The 20,461-nt window shown below is 32.9% G+C and overlaps 2 protein-coding genes across 2 annotated transcripts in view; one reads left to right on the plus strand and one right to left on the minus strand.

Annotated features, from left to right (window-relative positions):
• The window catches only part of LOC132914510 (protein maelstrom), a 348,506-nt gene that overhangs the window by 293,712 nt on the left and 34,333 nt on the right, over window positions 1–20,461 (plus strand). The gene's annotated exons all lie outside the window — the stretch shown is intronic.
• On the minus strand, window positions 11,353–15,867 carry LOC132914809 (uncharacterized; the record flags this gene model as incomplete). Its single annotated transcript, XM_060974218.1, has 2 exons — window positions 11,353–11,744; window positions 15,634–15,867. Coding segments are annotated over 2 exons (570 nt in total), but the record flags the coding sequence as incomplete, so codon positions are not given.

Raw genomic sequence — 20,461 nt, forward strand, 5'->3', positions numbered from 1 at the left:
AATTAAATATCATAAAATTATAAAATTGCTCATAGATGTACTTTCAAGCATCAGTGTGTTAATCAAATGTTTTATCGAACCTGATTCACCTACATACTAACGAAACGTAATGATCATTCCAAGGAACAAACCACGATTAACGTACTACACAAATTAATAGCGTGTCGTCACGAAACATTCACGTCGACGATCTTGTCGTCTTTCTCCCTTCTTTTCTTTCCTTCCACCGAAAGAATAGCCTTTTCTTTTTGTCCATTCGACACGTAATACTTCGGACCTGGTTCCGATTCGTACAATTGGGTTGGCAAGTAAGTGATTGCGGATTTTGTCAATACCACTAATGACAAAATCCGCAATCACTTAGTTGCCAAGTCCAACCTAACCTCAATCTGACTCCAACCTAACCCCAATACTATTTAAACCAATTAGTGCGAAAAAATTATTCTGCAAAACTTTCTCATATTTGATTCCTTCTCGTAATAAAAGATATTTCCCGAGAATTTCTTCATTCAAACTTTAGACAAATTGATATTTTCTTATCCCGTTATTTAATCGGAACTTAATTTAATTTATTCCCCAAGTAAGTCCTCTACTCGTCCGAGTTTATTTTCCAATTACCTAGCACTCTTTACCAGGAATGTTCATTAATTAACGTGAAACTTAATTCCATTTTCCTCACAAGGGAAATCTCAGAAATCTGATCCAAGAAATTCCATTCCGACCTCCTCGCTCGAGCCAACAATATTTTGCTTCTGTACGTGTAATGCAACACTGATGTTATAAATCGTTGGTTTTAAAACTCGAGTATAGTACCCGGACTGCAAAATATTCGGTCAGAATGACAGATTTTAGTGGCTTTTGAGCTCGTCGAGGCGGAAAATCAGGGTCTTCTCCCACGGAAATGAGGCGCAACAAATTTCGTTCTACCTGTTGATGTGTCACATCATCGTGAATTTTGACCACGTGCTTTTGCTACATTTGCTACTCTTAACCCACTCTATGGTTTACTCTGTGTACATTTGAATTGCGAGTATCGAATTAGATTTGGCATAATTTTTATTTTCCGGTCGTGATCGTACAGAGAGCGACAAGGATCAAAATTATCACTTGGATGGCATTGACCGTGCCATCGCTTGTTTCTGTAAAATTACTGTGTAATTCTACAGTTTCCACGATTGAGACGTCCTCTTTAGCTTTCCGTGAAAAATGACACTCGAGGCTCAAAAATTTTGCAGTCCGCATACCTTCTTATCTTAGATTAATTTTTATTTTTTTAGTTGTCCCTTTTTTCCCCCTTTTTTTTCATTTCAATGAAAATCAGCAACTGTAACTCCATTTGCTTCAAGATAAGTGCGCTGCTGCTAGCACAGTGCTACTTAGCAGCCTATCGAGCGCTCAACTTTGTAGTTTTCCTGTCGTTGGAGTCTTATATGCTTTTAGATCAGACGTTTGAGTGCCTGGGATGGCGAATCAGCCCCTATATTCTTCCCTTAACTGGAAATAATCGCGTCTCTTAAAGGCACTCAAGCTTCCTCAAGTATTGCCCTTAAGTGGCTCCCTCTATTTGGGCCATAAAAAACTTCCCGGCTATCTGCGTACTGCAATTCTTAGTAAAAAAAAAAAAAAAAGAGCACTCCATTATGAAACTTCCAACTTGTTACTTGTAAATTCTCCTTTATAAGGTGAAACGATCATTTTCTCTACTTGCGAAGAGTTACCTTATAAAACTTTCTATATTACGTTCCTTTCCGTCTCTTTCTTTATTTCCGCATTTGCCGCATTATTTCACGCATAGGTAACCATTTCAGGAACCTTTTATATTAACCTTTTATATTATATTTTATAATTTCGATGTTGTAACGCAGCCATTTCACGTTTAGTAAAGTAAAGTAACATTCGCTGAGTGAATAAATATTGATAACACTTTATCAGGCATTTATTATCTCTTAACCTTAAATCTGTGCGCAGTCGATATTTTAACGCGCAAAGTATTTATTTTGCGCGGCCGGTAATTCAGTATCTTTCAGGTGAACTGGAGCCGGTCGTTAGCGATCTACGGACTGTTCGTTAGCTTTTATCGCTTTTCTTCCAATTTTGCCACTTTGTCGAGGTGATGAATTAAAATTCCTCTAATGATCGGGCTGAGGTTAAAGGCAGCGATTTAAGGGAAAAGCTTGGAATTTTGTGTTTTGAATCTATTGGGTTGGCAACTAAGTGATTGCGGATTTTGCCAATACCATCTAACGACAAAATCCGCAATCACTTAGTTGCCAACCCAACCTGTGAAATAGAATCCTGGAATCTTTAAATTTTCAAGATTGTAAAATTTGTAATTTTCTTAATTTCCAAAACTTTCGGATTTCAAGCGATTACGGATCTCGTGAACCTCAAATTTTCAAAGTACGAAATTTTAAAACTGCGCAGTTCCAACATCTACGTATCTCAGAATTGGAAAATTAAAAATCTCAGAATTCCTGTGGTATTGGGTTGGCAACTAAGTGATTGCGGATTTTGCCAATACCATCTAACGACAAAATCACTTGGTTGCCAACCCAATAGAGTAACATCGAACAATCGCCTCGTTAAATTTCACGTATTTACAAAATTTCCATTGTTTTACCAATTTTCCGATTCAGTGGGTAACTTCCAAGGCTGAATGATAGAAAATTCGCCTAATCCATGAATTATTCGCTAGGAAACCATATATTTTTCAAAATGTTGTTACCTTCTTTTTAATTCCGTGACTCGAGCATTTCATGCAGCCGATGGTTCAGAAATTTCCGAATAAACGACCAAATAATCATCTAGGATATGTAATGACGAAACAACGAAGGAATTTATTCTGGAATCGACAATTCCATTCACGCGGCTTTTCGTGTTCGTCGATCGGACGAAAAATTCGTGGAATTTCGATGCATTCGAAAACGATTAACCAGGCCGAAATTTACATCTTGATATCCGGGGCTCGCTAATTGAACAACAGGCCGGATTTGTGTTGTGCCGAAGCCTCCAGGCTGCCAAATCATCGAGCTGCCGTTTGCGATCGCGCCAGCAACAGAGAGCCGTGGAAATTAATTTCTAATTAACATTGATTGAACGTGTGACACGCAGGCGTGTATTCGTACATTCAGACAGAGTATGAAACGGCCAGCAATTCGACTGGGAAACTTTTCAAGCATCGAATAGTATATTTCGCATCATACGCGTATTATGGAAAATCCAGGAAAATTAGTATACGAATGGGAAATTGCTTTTCTGCGATTGATGACGTAATTACAAGTTAGAAAACGTACGGAGCTTAGAATTTTCCGAGCTTTCAGAGTAACTGGGATTTTCGAATCTGCGTATCTTCAAAATCGCCAGATTTTGTATTTTTCTAATTTTCTAAAGCTTCGGGCTTGGGAAACATTGCGATTTCCCGAGTCTTCAAATTTGAAAATTCTCGCACGAGCTTGAAAAATTGCCAACTCCAGGGGTCTCGAAATGTCGGATTTTTAAAATCATCGATTTCCTCTCAGACTTCTAAAACTTATTCGTACGGAACGTGAAACTTTCAAGTTACGAAATTTTAGAAAATGCGAAACTTCTAAATCGTCGAATCTTTCAAGTTTTACATTCTCGAATTTTCTTTCTAATTTACAGATCACAGAGTGTAGAAAATTTTCCACTGTTAAATCGTCGTGTGTTCGAAGCTTCGGTTCCCTGAATTTTTAAATTCGAAATCGAAAATTTCCGACCATTAAACCACTGAACCATTAACAGGGAAATTCGTTCGAGAAAATCGTGGACTTCGCTCGAAGGTATTCCTGATCCTCCAAAATGAGATTAAATCCTGTTTTTCACGAAGAGCTTTTTATTTCCATTCAGTATCCCTCTGTGAACCACGAATATGCCACACTTAGAGCAGAAAGAAGATCGTGAAGGCAATTAAAATACCTTCCAACACTGTGTGTTCTCGTTTTAATGAACGACGCCCCACGAATTGCAACTAATCTGCCTCGGTGCTTTCGTGACAAATGGCTACTGTAACCTTGTGAACAACCGTATTACAAATTCGTTTGACGACGTGGGATGGGAAAAACCCAATATTGTAGTTAGCCAGATGTATCTCCCGGAAGCTATAGGTGGATTTTCTAAAGCTCTAATTTTCCATCTTTCTTGTTACGTGGATTTTTAAGGATGGAACAGATTCAGACACGGGATTTATCTTTTATTGGATTTCCCAGCTATGAAGTTTAAATTATCACAACCTTCTGCAATAGTAATCACCTGTTATCGATGGGTTATTTTATTTCTTTTGAAATTGTTCAGCTTCGAACAAGTAATCCTCTTTAAAACTGTGATAAAGCTTGAATTTTATTTAAATAGCGAGATTTAGTTGTTGTAAACGAACATTAAATTCATTAATAATAACGAACATTAATTATTGTTGATTGACTATTAGAATATTTTGATACTGCTAAGTAATTAATGTTAATAATGTTTATGTTGTTCAATTCAGGGATTTGCACAATTTATAAACTTAGAGATATTCGACAAATTCATAATTAACAGATTCATAAACTTCGTTTTGTGGTATATTATTAAATACGCATGTATTTGCTATCTTTTCTCAATTTGCAGAAAATTTGAATGTTTTTCTTGTTTCTTGAATTACTTTTATAATTATGATGAATAACCCTCTAAATACATTTTCACTACCTTAAGATTCGTTATCCATTATTTTTTCTTCTTTTTTTTTCTTTAAATTTTCATACATATGAGCTTTTGCTTTTTTATTTCTATTTTTATTTTAAGACGCACGCGCATCGTGCGGTGGGAAAAGCATTTTTTGACGAAGAAAAACCAGATGGGTGCATAGGGATTAGAACACGAGCCATTTGGATGGTAATCGGAGACATTACTCGCATCCCCGTATTTCCCCATGTTTCTGCCTGTTCTATTTCAAGTTTATACCACGTATCGATTTATGATTCGACGTTAAACGTCTCAAATTTCTTTTAACGTAAAAAAAGAAAACAATAAAAATACATATACAATTTTATTTTGTAAATTATTATTACAATTTCTTGACAGAAATGAGTAATTTTCTTTTACATTCGATTAGTTTTCATCTTAATTTCCCTTCTACAGCTAATATTATTCTTCCTGGAACGTTTTTATCAACGATGGAAAGTTTAGATGAAACACAGTTACAAAACGCGCTGTAACTACGACTAAACTCGTAACTGCCGTTGTCAAAATTTGATCAGTCGCGTATTTGCGACAAAATGGTCTGGAACATTTCCAAGAACTCGTTGAAAACGGTTTCCATGCCGGGGATGGTTTGTTTGACGCACCACTTCGCCGTCGTCGGGCAAATCAGAATTATGGCGATGACAGTGATCATGAGGGGCGCGAGGAACGCCCAGATAAACTACAGATAAAGGACTTTTTTAATTCCCAATGAAATACAGTATCGTCGAAAATGATCAAATTTTATGAACACTCTTTACAGAAGCATTCGAACAAAGGACCATAATAGTTATCATAGAGATGAGAAAAATTGCTGTGTAAAAAGTAGTAGGTTGATCTAATCGATTTTTTTTTTACAAGTAACCATTATAGATTTTTTTTTTAAATAATCATCGCTTGTGACAGAATTCTTTTTTGGTCGCCAATAACCATTATTGAGAAGGAATGGAATGAGAAGGAATGAAAATAAACAAAAATTAAATATTTCAGAGATAATAAAAAAAATTCTATCATGTGCAATGCTTATGGACAATGAAGAACATTCTGATCATCTCTAATGGTTATTCGTAACTAGAGTACTAAAAAATGAATATTTTTCCATTATTTAATATTTTCTTCTGTTTAAACAAATATTATTTCTTTATCAATGACTTTCGTTATCAAGATTTTAGACATAACCGTTATTTTTGATCCCTGACTCGAAAACACTTGTAGAATACATCGTGTGTTTTATAGGAAACATTTTGAGATTTTATTGGCACTAAAACGAAACTCTTTTGAGGAATCGATATTCGATAACAAAACTGGGAATTATCTTGCGAGACTACATGGTTAATTGAATATTTTCACATTTATGTAAAACACGCTGTCGTTCTGGAGGATCGAAAATTATACGAACACCATTAGAAACTTTATATTGCGATGTTCTTTTATTAGGTTGGCAACTAAGTGATTGCAGGTGATGCCATTACCACCTAGTGACAAAACCCGTAATCGCTTGGTCGCCAACCTAATACTTGAAAGAAAATCTCGTGCAATTAAATTCTGATGTAGAATAAAAAATTGTTCTGAATTTCTGCTCGAGTAAACAATGACGTTGACATATTTAATGAATAAGTGTAGATGTTAAACAGAGTATGTTGTAAATGCGACGATGCGTGAAAGAGCAAACGACGAATGGAAAAATATCAAGAATTAATTAACGGTACGAAGCAGATTTTCGTTTGTTCTGGTTTAATCAGCCGCGTAATTGGAACGTTCGTTGAATAAATGAAAATAAACGAGAAAGGAAGTGAAAATAAAAGTGGGCAGAAATTTGGTAGATGTTAGGTTGGCAACAGTGATTGGGGATTTTGTCATTAGGTGGTAATGACAAAGTTTGCAATCGCTTAGTTGCCAACCTAATATCTGCAAAATTTCTTAGTTGGGATATAGTTGCTAAGCCAATATATCCCTTGAAAATCGCGAGTAAATATTTCTAAATTGTAAACTATGTATGAAATTGTGAAAAAGGATAGAACTTACGTAAGAAATCCAAGATACTATCAGCCAACCCAGCAACACTGTACCAGCTGTATTCAAATATGGCGCATACTCCGGTCGTACAACATATTTTAAGCCGGGAAATTTCGCGCTCAAATCTGTCAGAATAACTTCGAGCTGCGTGAAAAATTGATAGATAATAAATCTCGAAATTTTCCTACGCTCGAATTATTCACGTTAACGAGGTTACCCGTACGCATTGTTATAATACGATTAGTATGATTTATGAGTCTGTTAGCCAGCGAGTACAAATTTTCCAAAGTACGTAAAATTTTCCGCTACAGATGCAAACAGATTTACTGTCTCGATCAAGAGTGTTAGGATATTAGTTTCTCATAAAACATTGATATTTGGTATAGATGATTCAATTTCGTATTCCAATTAAAATCAGGGCAATTATTACAATTTGATAATTCGTTTGTAATTTTTCCCACTTTTGAGTGTGGGTGTAACTCGTGGCTAAAATTGAAAAATTGTAAAAAAAAAATTTGCACAAAGGAGAAGACAGATCTAATGAAAACCAAAATCAAAAATTGATGTTCTATTCGATTCTTGGGAAGCAGGATAGAAAAATATTGTAAAATACCACCAAATACGCGTTTAAATAATTACATTTAAGAATATCTATAAATAAATAATTGAAAACACAAATGATTCCTATAATCAAATATTTTGTTGAATTTCTACCAAGTTTCAAATCGAAAACATCCTGTTCAGTTTCTATCGAGCAACGTCAAAAATTTCTCGTACGAATAATTTTTCATCTTTGCAATAATTAGATAATTATTATTGGCTAATGCGTGTTAATATTCGATCGTGACACAACTTGCTTTCTCTTGGCTAATAGCACGACTGTAACGTATAATACATGTACTACAATGCTGCAGTTGAATATATTAATTTAATTTTTTACACTCAAAAGTCAATGTATATGTGCATATATTATTTATATAACAAATCAACGTTTCCTGAAGCAATAATTTCCTGAAGCAATATGATTCATATTTAATAGTTTTTTTTTTTATTTTTTATGTATTCAAAAACAACTTACGTAAAACTCCAATGTATTTAAATGCATACAGACATACAATCGACTAGTCAGATACATTTTTATAAAATTTAATAAAATAAAATATAATAAAATAATTGTCTACAGATAAATGTTAAAAACTACCACATAATTTGCACGATATTCATCATTAATATTTACTTACGTCCATATTTGTATATCTCTATTACGAGATCACGAACGCTGAAAATTTACCATAATTCATAAACAAATATTTTCATCCTCGTTTCATCTCACGTTACATTGTTCACTGTCGACTCAACTAACCTACATGAATTTCATCATAATTGACAATCGTTCGATTTCTTTGTATATCGCAAATTTCAATCGAAATGATAATAATAAATCCAGAAATAATAAAAAAAATGTTAATTAAATTTTTGCTAAATAGAAATAAAAAAAATTATTTAGAAATTTCGTAGAAAATAATTCTGCCGAGTTAACTAGGGGAAAAAATGTCCTTTATGATGTCGAGATTGAAAATTCACGTGATAAAGGAACATGTTCTTTGATTTTAATATCCTTAGAGGATTTTAACGAAATTCTACGAAAATCACGTTGGAAAGTAATAAATAATTTTTAAGATTAACTATTTCCTTTGCTCTAAGAATGTTACAATGGAAAAATACTCTCCTGCAATTTCGTTCATTTTCCAAGATCAAAGAGAAAGTTTCTTCGCCCTAAGTTAATATTCTGAGGTACGTTATTTCATGTTCATAACATACTGCTCATAATTTACTTTGAACACAGCATGGTTCCCATATTTTAAAGCCATCTTCTCTTTGTTGCCAAGCGAAATGAATTTCTCTGCGCGACCTGAACTCGCAGGATGACCTAATGAAAAAGAGAACGCATTTGACAGGAAATGAAAAAAAGGGAGAGCAAAAAAAAAGTAAAATATGGGAAAAGAAACTGACAGAGTCCACGATGAAAATATCTTTTATGCAAAAATGTTCGCGCCTTTTTTCCTCAGTTTCCAGTTTCATTTTAAATCTTCTGGAATACTGGAGGCGAGTATCGGAAAAATAAAACTGTTTAAAATTTTCATATTGTTAAGACATTTCCAAAATTATCTTCAAAATTTTATTTCAGAATTTTATATATATATATATATATATATATATATATTTTTTTTTTTCTTTAATTTCAACTCAAATAACAGGCAGATAGCGTTTCGTGATATTACAAAAAGAATTTTTTCGCGTGCTTTTCGCTTGGCACATTTTCTTCCAATCTAATTATCTGTGGCTCATTTGATAGAAAATAAAAGTAGCGAAGATATAGGTGAAAAAATTCTCATTCGCGATGGAAAGCCATTAGTCGAGCGTGCAATAAATCTAATTATCCTGACATCAGAATGATGTATTATAATTCGCGAAACTGTGGACCGATCATAAATTAAGCCACTAATTATCGCGAAATCTGAATTCATCCAAAATTCCCTGATTTTCCATGAATATTGAAAATAACGACAAAATATTTGATGCAAAAGTTCTACCAATTTTCATGTAGTCAAAATAACAAAATACTAATATTCTTTTATATCTTTCTTGTTTCTCTTTTTCTTTTTTAGTAATTCTAATATTGTTCATTTAAGGTTGAAAAGAATTTTTATAGGAGAATTTGATGAGAAACAGGATTTTTCAAATTGCAACGGTGAATTTTTAGAATTAGAATTTTTTTGCAATTCTAATTAAAGTTCTTTGAAATTAGCATTGTTTAATTCCATTCTTCTTACATGTATAATACATATTAACGAGATCTCTTCGAAAGTAGACGAAAAGAGAAGAAAATGAAGAAAAATGATCAAAATAATGCAATAATTTTAAAAATTTACAATGATGATACACTAAAAGATATACTGTATTGAAAATTTAATTTAATAAACATTGCTCTAATATTTGTTTTTCATAACTGAATATTTAGTTTTTTATATAAGTTTCTATGTTTATAAATAAATTGCAAATATATATTGAAGTATTATATCCATACAATGTTTCTTACGCCAAATAATGTTTTTTTATATTTGTTTATCTGATATTATTATACATGTATTTTTTGTTGTAAATAAAATTTTTATATACTTTAATTTCTACTTAACAAATAAATATTATTGCAAAAAATCTTAATACTGTAGTATCGTAAATAACAATTGGTGATTTATTAACAATGAATGAAAAGAAGGGGAAATAGTCGATGTGATACGTAAGTTTCTACTAAAGGGAGTATTTTGTTTCGAATAAAATTTTGCAGTTTCGTTATGAAGATTTTTCACGACTTGGAAAAAATAAGGAAAAAAAACAATATTTTGCATTAAATAGTATTCTTTTCACATCATTACCGTGATCTTTGTCGAATTAGGAAAAGGACAAAGAGAGAACAAAATTCCTAATAAAAGGAATATTTTGCACAAAATACAATTTTCTTTCTTCAGATGTTCTACAAACTATGAAGTGGAAGGAAAACAAAAATGAAGGAAAAGAGAAAAAAAATGATCGAAGATGTCGAAAAGCAAGTGTAACAATATGCGATTATGATCGATTATCGCGTAGACCGCATTATCCAACGATGTAAAGTCGAGTAGACGATGACGTGTTTTTAATTGGAATTTCGTGAGTAAAATTAATTATCGACGGATGACGAGATTTTAAAGACATTTATACGATTACTTCAATTACAGAGAAAATCCGTGAAATCAAAGGGACGCTCAATTTTGGGGGCGTAACATTTGATTTCCTTTGAGGAATTTGTCCTTTGAGAAAATTGTCCGCGCTTAATTGCCATTGGACGATTTATTACGATTTGTGCAATTTACTTCAGATTTGATTTAGGCATGCGTGAAAATCGGAAAATGGGGAAAAATTTAATTTCACAGGTTTAACGTAAACCAGAAACGAGAGTGTCAAAAGTACTTTAAAAAGCAATCATTGGACAATGTGATTTTATAATCTGGAAACCAGATTCGAACAAAATAAACGAACAAATTTATCGGTGGCAAGAAAAATGTTGGGAATTTGGATTTTCCTAGAATTCGGTCCTATAAATAAAAGCTCATAAAACGTTATCGATCACACATACAAAAATTGATCTGCTATCAGACCAGAATCTAATCTTATAATTTGCAATTAATGTTCTAACCTAACCTAAAATTCTAACCTAAAAAGGACTGCTATAACCTGAAAACAAAATGTTTTCCAACAGTGAAAGATTGAAATTCGTTACACTATCGAATTGTATTAAAACATTAATAAAAAAATTTCATTTCAAAAAGATAAGAGATCGAGTGATCATTCTATGAAAAATATAAATAAAACTACATTCTATTTGATATTGATAAAAATTTCTTACAAAAAGGTAAGAACCAAATTCACTTGCAAACCCAATAACAACACAATTCTTTTAATTCGTCTAAAAGACATATATATATATATATTTCAAAACAGACTGACGATTTTCATTAAATACCATCGTCATTATTCACTTCAGAGATTTATTCTCATTTTTCAAGTGTTTCGTTTGCTTCCTTGTCGCTGGTCTATCCAATTTCCTCGGAACCAGATTTTTAAGTTTCACGATCATCATCAGCCTTTTCGATTTCTCGATCCTCGTCAACCTTCTCGACTTCCACCTCGTCAGGACCGTGAACTTTTATCTCTTCCTCGTCCTGCTCCTCGTCATCCTGACCGACGATAGCCACTTGTGACATTTGTACGACCCTGTAGTTATCACCCTCGCGAGGGAACGTTTCTTCCAACAAGCCTGACATCACGTTTCTGTTGTAAAGCACTTCCGGTTGACGTATACCTATCTCTAATTCTAAGATAGATGCACGTCCACGATCCATGCGAATCTTATGGTAAGCGTTGGATGTCAGCCTTTTACTCTTCTTCAGCCCAAACTGCGGACAGCCAGGCATTTAACATTAACTGGCCACGAGCTCTTCGGCCCTGCCACTTATTTTCCATTTATCGACGTATTTTAAATATTTCATTTTATCCACAGAACGGTACAGTAACCACGAGCTTTTGTCCGATAGTCGGACAAAAGAATGTTTCGAACAAAGGTTATCAGCTGTCGAGCGACTACAAATTGGAACATTAAGAATATCAAAGAAACTTTTATTTCGATGGAAGAGTTAAAGTCACTGTATTTTATTTTATTTTTTTTTTTTTTTCAATTATACGATACATTTTTTGATGTGCCAGATAGGATATGGTTTTTAATTCTTCATAAAAAAACTGTTAAGGTACTTGGATCAAAATATGATTAGTTTAAAAGATATTTTAACTTTAATATCGCGAAACTTATCGCATAAAAAATAAGGGAAGATAGCGCGGTGCTGTTTCGGTTTTACGTTTTCCTCCTCCATTACGCGATAGGTTTCACGACATTAAAGTTCGAATATTTTTTTAAACTGATCATTCTTCGACTCGAGTATTTTCATACTTTTTTCGTAGAGGATTAAGAAATGCGTCGGATGGCGTGTTAAAAGATGTGCTGTTCTGTTTAGAAAAATACGTATGACCTTGACTTTTCGTGCAAGCGAAACTTTCTTTGAATTTCTTAATGTTGTAGTCGATCGGAGACTGATTAACTTTTGCTCGAGATATCTTTTTATCCGACTATCGGAAATGCCTGAAAAATCGTAGGAACTGATTTTTGAACCACCCTGTATAATGGCTTACGAAAGTATTTCAGCACTTATTATAGAAAACTAACGTATACAGTGGGGAACAAGAGATATTGTTTACAATTGTTTGGTCATCTACTCTGTGTTGTACACAAATTCTGTAAAATTATAACGTCACTTTATATTTTTTATTCTATTCTACAAAATTCTTTTTGTTCGCCACTGTATATTATTGGGTTGGCAACTAAGTGATTGCGGATTTTGTTATTAGGTGGTATTGACAAAATCTGCAATCACTTAGTTTCCAACCCAATGTACGTGTTGTGTAAAGCATTTTGGAATTTTGTTAACACTATAACCAAATACATAAATAATTCTCGATTTCGATTAACTATTACTAATTATTGTTAATTTCGAAAATATTTGGTTATTCTATCACAGAATAAAAAGAATATGAAGATCCACGGTAGGAAGGTTTCCATCCTTTGAAGAGAGTCCGTTCTTTACAAGATAATAATAAAAGGCACTAAAGCCTAGGGAATTCGGAAAAGTAATATAATTTAGGAACCTACAAATTCACCAGATATCTTCATTCTACACGATAAAACGAATTGAAACAGAAATAATGGAAAAGAAATAAGAGAATTTACAAATTTACAAACCAATATTTGCATCCTGTGTAATAGAATAAAAAGAGAAACGGATGAAAGGATCTGAATATTTCAAGAATAGAATATTTCATTGCTTGCATCGAAATAAAACGAAAAGCGATAAAAGAATCTATGAATCTAGAAAGCAATATTTTTATCTCTTAGAAAATAATGAAAATAGACGAAGGACGAGAGACAAGAAATAAAAGATTTTATATACTTGAGGAAGAATATTTTCATTTTTTATAAAAGAACTAATCGAAACAAGCAAAAAGAGAGCGAGAAATAGAACAATGCACGAGTTTGTTTCTTACGATTCGTTTGATCATGGTTTGTCAGTTTGGTGACAATGTAGAAAATGAATATGTACCTAGTTGGATCTGGTAAAAAAATATATGACGATTCGTCGGCATAAGAAATTATTAACGGCTGGGAATTCCATGAGGAGAGCATGAAATAGATGATCTAATTTCCGCGAATAATCCGCACGACGAGGTCCTACGACGACGGTGGTATTACGAAATCGTGTAATAACCTAATATTTTAGCTGGTTTCACACAGTCCTGCAGACAGTTTTCCATTTTCTCTAACGTTGGCAAACTGCACACGACAAACCCTCGTCGACGAATATTCAACGCGACAAACTAATTAATCCGAACGACATTAACGATCCTCCTATCTTACTTTAACGTGATTCTCTTCTGTTTACCACCACATTTGACCATCACATTCCAAGTTTAAAATTATCTGAAATCTGTTCAATGTAATTAACGATAGAGTTAAGTGTTATGTCAATGAAATCTAGGAATTATTACTATACTTTAGTCTAGGGATTTTTTTATACATCAAGTCAGGTTAAAAAGGGAATCTTTAAAACCAATCCAATGAGACTAAACCTTTTAAGAATGTTCTCTGTGGCAATACTAAATTAAGAGTTTCTATAAATCTTTCAAAAAAAGTAAATCAGTAAATATGGTTAGAAATTTTCTACGTATCTTGAAAAACGATCAAAACCATTCGTGTCAAATTTACTAGATCACAACATAATTCCCTAGATCATTCCACTAATTCTATTATAGATGGACTAAATCCTAACAAGCTTCCCTAACAAGTTTCCCAAACAAGTTCTCCAAATATTGAAACACGGGATTAGTAAAATAGAAACGAATTTCTCTTCGGTTTTATATGCTGCTTACTTCTAAAGTTTGATAATATAGTTCACAAACAATCGTGTCCCTCGCTTCCTTTATCCAGGCAGATAGATAGATCTGCGCATAGAAACGTGAGCTAACAAATTTTAATAAAGTTCCTTTCGTTAAATTAAAATACAAAATTCCCGTGTACATTGGAAACGGAAAAGTCACTATCCTAACTTCCATCTAAATCAAAATTTACTTTATTTCAAAAAATTTACTTCAAATCAAAATTCTTTTTTCCAATAATTTTCTCTTTTTAAATATTTTAAATAATTGTCATTTCGGTCCCTGGATTATAGTATAGTGAAATTACATGCAAAATTGGGTCAACCTGTCGAACAGCTACCTCCTCACATATTTCCATGCTCTTGAAATATGTCGTCAAGGTCGTCATTCTGAACAACCTTTTCCTGCACATATATCGGGTGTTCGGTTTTCAAGTATGTTCGTTACCTTCGCATGAATTTTAACAGCACTCTTTTTAATATCTCCGTGGTGAGGTATTAAAGGGAAAATAATAAAAATTGAATTGCAAATGGAAAGTAGTAGGTGAGGTTAGGTTATTTAAGTGATTGCAGTCCTCGTGAACGGGGACAGTCGCATGGGGGCGGAATTAATGTGCGATTTAAATCCAGTGATGTTAAAAAATAGAGGGAAAATACTGCCACACACACGCACGCACAATAGTTCTAACATCTAATATACAAAATCGTATAAAAAATAAGAAAAATAATATTTCTATAAAATACAAAAATAGGAAGACATGGATATCTGCAACATATTTCATCCGAATGTGTCTTTCCGTGGATATTTTAGGAGACTGGAAAAATGCGGCTCATTTTTCAGGGAAATGATTGGTGCAACAATGCCAATGTTCGAAATGCCAATTTTCTCGTTTACCATTCTCTGTGTGATCATAGCCGGGAAATAAAAAAGAAAAATCCAAATCAAAATGAATAGTCACGACTCAAATGCATACAGGTTAAACCATACAATATATTTAAGAGTACCAAATCGAGTCTCACATCAACAGGTAGACGAAAATTTTGTATTTCCGTAAAAAACGTGCCACATTTTTGGCTTCAGCGACCTGAAAGATGTATAGATGTATATGATTATATGTATATATATGAAAAAGTTGTTAAGAATTATAACCTTGAGCACATATTTCAAGGACACCGAAATCGACGAAGAGTTAGCTGTATTCGGCAGGTTCGCCCAACATTGTTACAGTTCCTAATGGTCCAATAATATCAGCCATTGATAAAACGGGTGTCTAAAAGAATTGTATTACCTCGTTTTCATACTCACAATGATTATCTTGCCCGATTGGTGAAGCATAAAAATAGTGAAAGGATTGATCAGGGTGATGGCCAGTTCCACCAAACGCAACACGGCAACGAGGCAGACTAGAACGCCGGTTAATGCCACTAGCCCCACGAACTGGAGCAGACACGTTACCGCCTGAAATATCGGACACCATTTAGCAGAGGCAATGACGGCGAAAAATCTTCCAGAGAAACAGGAAACGCTGGGTCTTTCGAGTTAACGTTTGACGTTTCCGGCATTATTTTTCTGCTACTAACAAAATTGAAATTGATGACCAAGAAGACAGTACGCTGCTCGAAAATACATCACAGCACAGCCGATATTAATCGTCAGCTGCTATTGTTGCATTAGAGTATCCCTTTTATTTTATTCAATGTTTTATATTTCACGAAACGACAATTATAAACGATGATCTTTGTCGTGTAGAACGTGCGATATTAAACGAAAATAATTCTATGGCGACCATAATTATCGGGACAGATTTATAATAGGAATTTTCCGTTATTTTTACTTTCTAATTGCTTTACTATAGGCCCTATGTCATGTTCACGTTGGATGTAGCTTATGAGGTGACCTATTATGTGAAATAACATTTTAAAAATTTAAAAAAACTGGAGCAGAAGGAGGAAGAGGAATCACTTTCGCTTTTAAAACTTCGATTATCAAGTAAAATCAGTATCAAGCATTCAAAGTTTTCGTCGTTATTGGACGTCGTTATTAGATCGTTAAAAGTTTCGAAGATATCCCATAATCTATATTACGTGCTTGAACCAAAGAGAAACTTAGAAAAAAAAAAGAAGAGGAAAAATGAATCACTTGATTTTCGTTTTGAAACTTTCGTTTCAAGTAAAACCGATATTAAAAGTTTTCACTGACATTAAACATCGCTATTAAACATTAAAAGTTTCCAAGATGTCACATAATTGCTTTCGAGAAAGCTAATCACATTCATCCCGGAAAATCTTAAGGAAATAACCGGCCACATTCCTTTTGAAGTCTACCAATTTTCCTCCATAGTTTCAAATAGTATTAAGTATCGTTGTTAGAGCACAAATATTTATGCAAATTCATAATTCATTGAATGCAATGGAAGAAATGAAACCTACGCAGAAATTGCGTACCATACTTGGAATATTTTATAGACTTTTGCAATTTTAAATTTCCTTAAAATGTATAAAAATCCACAGTCCAAATAAATGTTCCACTTGCAAGATCTTCTATATTTTCGTATGCTATTTTAAAAATTGTTGAAACTCCTGGATCTTCTCGAAATAACATATATAATATAGAAATAAATTTGCTGAGAAATGTATGAAGATCTGCAAAAATATTTCTTAATAGTAGTGACATTAAATATCGCTATTGATCATTCGTAACTTTTCCCACTTTCCGCACGAATATAATAAGCGTTACGTAACTTTTAAGTGCGGGTGTAACTCGTGACTGGAATTAAAAAATTGTAAAAAGAAATTGCACGAAGGAAAAGACAGATCGTCTAACGAAACTAAAATAAAAATACTGATGTTCTATTAAATTGTTAAGAAGCAAGATGGAAAAATATTGTAAAAGACCAACAAATACGCGTTTAAATAATTACATGTAATAACATCTATAAATAATAAAAAATACAAATAATTCCTTGAATTTCTACCAAGTTTCAAATGGAAAAGATCTTGTTCAGAAGAACGTCAGAAATTTGTCATATGAATAATTTTTCATATTTCTAATAATTATATAATTATTATTTAAATAATGATCATTAAAACAAAAATTTTCGAACAAATATATTCACAAAAATTGATTCAAGATAAGACACCGTATATATGTCGAAGCTTTGCTCGAATCGTCATAACCTCTAAGTGAAAACCTGTCTCCTTGGTCGTACATATTCCAATCCTCATTCAATAAGAAAAATCAACACTGATGTGTCTATCTGGTCACAGACGATAAAGAGAAAAACGAGGACAGAAGAATTGTCTCACGCAGAGGATCGTCATTTCCGGTGGTACGTGTTTGGCTGGCTGGGAACGCGAGAAGCGAGCGAACTGCTGATTCCTGTCGATTTCATGGATAGAACGTCAATATCCAGTTCATTCCGTAGGTTTGAGCGACGACGAAGCTACATTCTCATCGTCGTCGCTTCCGGTTCGAACCGCTGCACCAAAGAAAACGATGCGTATCTGAAACTGGAACGAGACTCGCAGAATACGAGACAAGGAATGAGGTGAAATTGTAGAGATTTCAGAGACACAAGAATTCGATGGTGGTTCCATCTGGTGATGAAAATGATAAAGAAAGAAGTCGTCAAGTTTAGATGTGAATTGTTATATTTATCGTTTATCGTATATTATTTATTACTTAGAATTTTATTTATCTACTTGCTTACTCGTTGATTGCGCAAAATAAAAATATATTGCAAATTACTATGGTTGAGTGTGGAAATTAAATAATAATAGATCCTCTAAATTATTATTATAATAATATAATTATATAATATATTAATTATATTTATTTTTAAATTTTATACATTATATTAATTATATTTAATTATATAATAATTATAATAATATAAGTATTGAAGATGGTAAATTCTTAGATACAGGAAAAGATGGCCAGTTGTGATGATTTAAGGTTAGATTAGGAAAGTGGGAAAATTCTGAGACATAAAATCTGACATAGGAAATATCGAGTGCACGTGCCTGAGAAACTTCACAACATAGCAATTCAATGATTCAATACGTATCGTGGTAGTAATAAACGATTATGCCGGAATAACTTTTAATAAATTTTTATTGACATTTACTCGAACAAACGTTCGCTTAACGAATTACCTGAAAGAAACAGAAAGAAACAACGAGATGATTCAGTGATAATAAAATCTGGAAGAAAATTGAAATCTACATTTCATTTTCTTCTCCAACGTTTTAAAATAGAAAAATATTTGTTCATTCTTATCCGTTGGCGGAACAAGAGAAACGAAAATCCTGGCTGATGTTTCGCTTCCATCTGCAGACTTGGTATCTTCTCGAAACAGGCAATCGAGGTTTTCGAGTCGAACGTAAGTATTTGTGCAGCTAGTCGACAGCAGAAGAAGGAAAACGACGATGACGACGACGACGACAGGTTGTTATTGGAACCGCGGGAATAAGATATCTTCCATCGAATAAGACAAAAGAACACTGCCTGTACGTGCTCTGTACCGAATAGTAGAGAAGTTAACCTCTCTGTAACACCGTGTGACTCGAACGTTTTCCCACTATCGATGAAAAGCTTTCGAATCGTCAGCATATTTCTCCAGGTTTTACGTTTCTTTGTGGTCATATGAGAGATTTCTCTCCTAATGATCTTACAACTTAAGATTGTAACCTTACGTTTTTCTATTGCAACCACGTTTCTTCCTTCTATGCGTTCGAATAGGAAATGCTATTGCGTATGAAAAAATAAACGCTTAGAAATTAAAAGAATATATTGCACTGTATATGCTTCTAGGAATTTTGATTAGAAATTTTGATTTTCATTAGAAATTATTACATAAATATATTAATATATAATTATATATAATATATTATATATATAATTATTATATAATATATAATAATAAATATAAATAAATATATATAATAATAAATTGTATATATATAATTATTATATAAATTATATAAATATTCTAGATACAAGTAAGGAAGAGAATAATTTCATAAATTCAGATTTTCTGTAATTATACATTTTTCAATAAATGTTGTCAAATTTTCGTTAATATTACAGGTTCCAAGGCGCTAGTGAAAAGAAAAGATTGAACTTTACGAATTTAGAATTTCTTCAACTTTTGCAATATCTTACTGTCAGATTATATTATACTGTTAGATTGTCATTGATATTCCAAATTCTAAATTTAAATGAAGAGAAATTTCATAGGAATTATCGACGCTAATAAATTCTGCTATATATAATGCTTCACACTAACTGATTTGTTACCAAGGTTCTTACAACGTTCGATAGAAGGTTTATTAATATCAAGGCAAATATGTAATTACCACCTAATGACAAAATCAGCAATCACTTAGGTGCCAACCCAATATGTTGAGGTTAACTGATAGAGGAACGAGTGGATGAATTTGTAATAGAAAAATATATTGAAATAAGTAAAGGTATAAGTATAAGTTCAGGTATAGTGTATGCTGATCCAGATCCTCACTCTTACAGTATTACAATATAATAGAAGAAGCTATGATAGGGAGCACGTTCGTATATTTATAGCAAAGGACATTACCAAAAAGTTAACCTTATAGCTGTAGCTGAAGACTATAACAAACAGCAATAGAAATCTATTTATAGCTCTTTAGTTTCTAGACCTTGTAATCTAAAAGGAAATTTATATTCGACGGCGCAATAATATGGACCTCCCCATTTTTCTTTCACTAAATTCTATTCTCTTTGTAACAGCAGTCTCAAAGTCACGGATATACAAAAGTAAAGATGTAGAGTTTTTCTTCATGTAATTACTTCAACATATTACAAACGAAATTCGCTATTTCACTGACTCTTCTCGTTTTTCATTTTTAATATAAAAAAACGGAACAAAAAATTGGGAATAAAAAATTACATATTTGTCGTTGTTCGAATTTCAGTCGAGTTTTTATCAGTGCGTTGCGCTTTGCTGCGACGCTTCGTGAAGATCATATTTCCAATTCGCTTAGGACAAAGCTATTATTTAATTAAATTAAATTTACGTAATAACTACCGATCATCCATCGTCTCATAGGTTTAAAATTCGCCTAAAAAGTTTCCCCAAAATCCATCTAACCCCTCC

This window comes from Bombus pascuorum, chromosome 15, assembly GCF_905332965.1.
Source record: "Bombus pascuorum chromosome 15, iyBomPasc1.1, whole genome shotgun sequence".
Lineage (NCBI taxonomy): Eukaryota > Metazoa > Arthropoda > Insecta > Hymenoptera > Apidae > Bombus > Bombus pascuorum.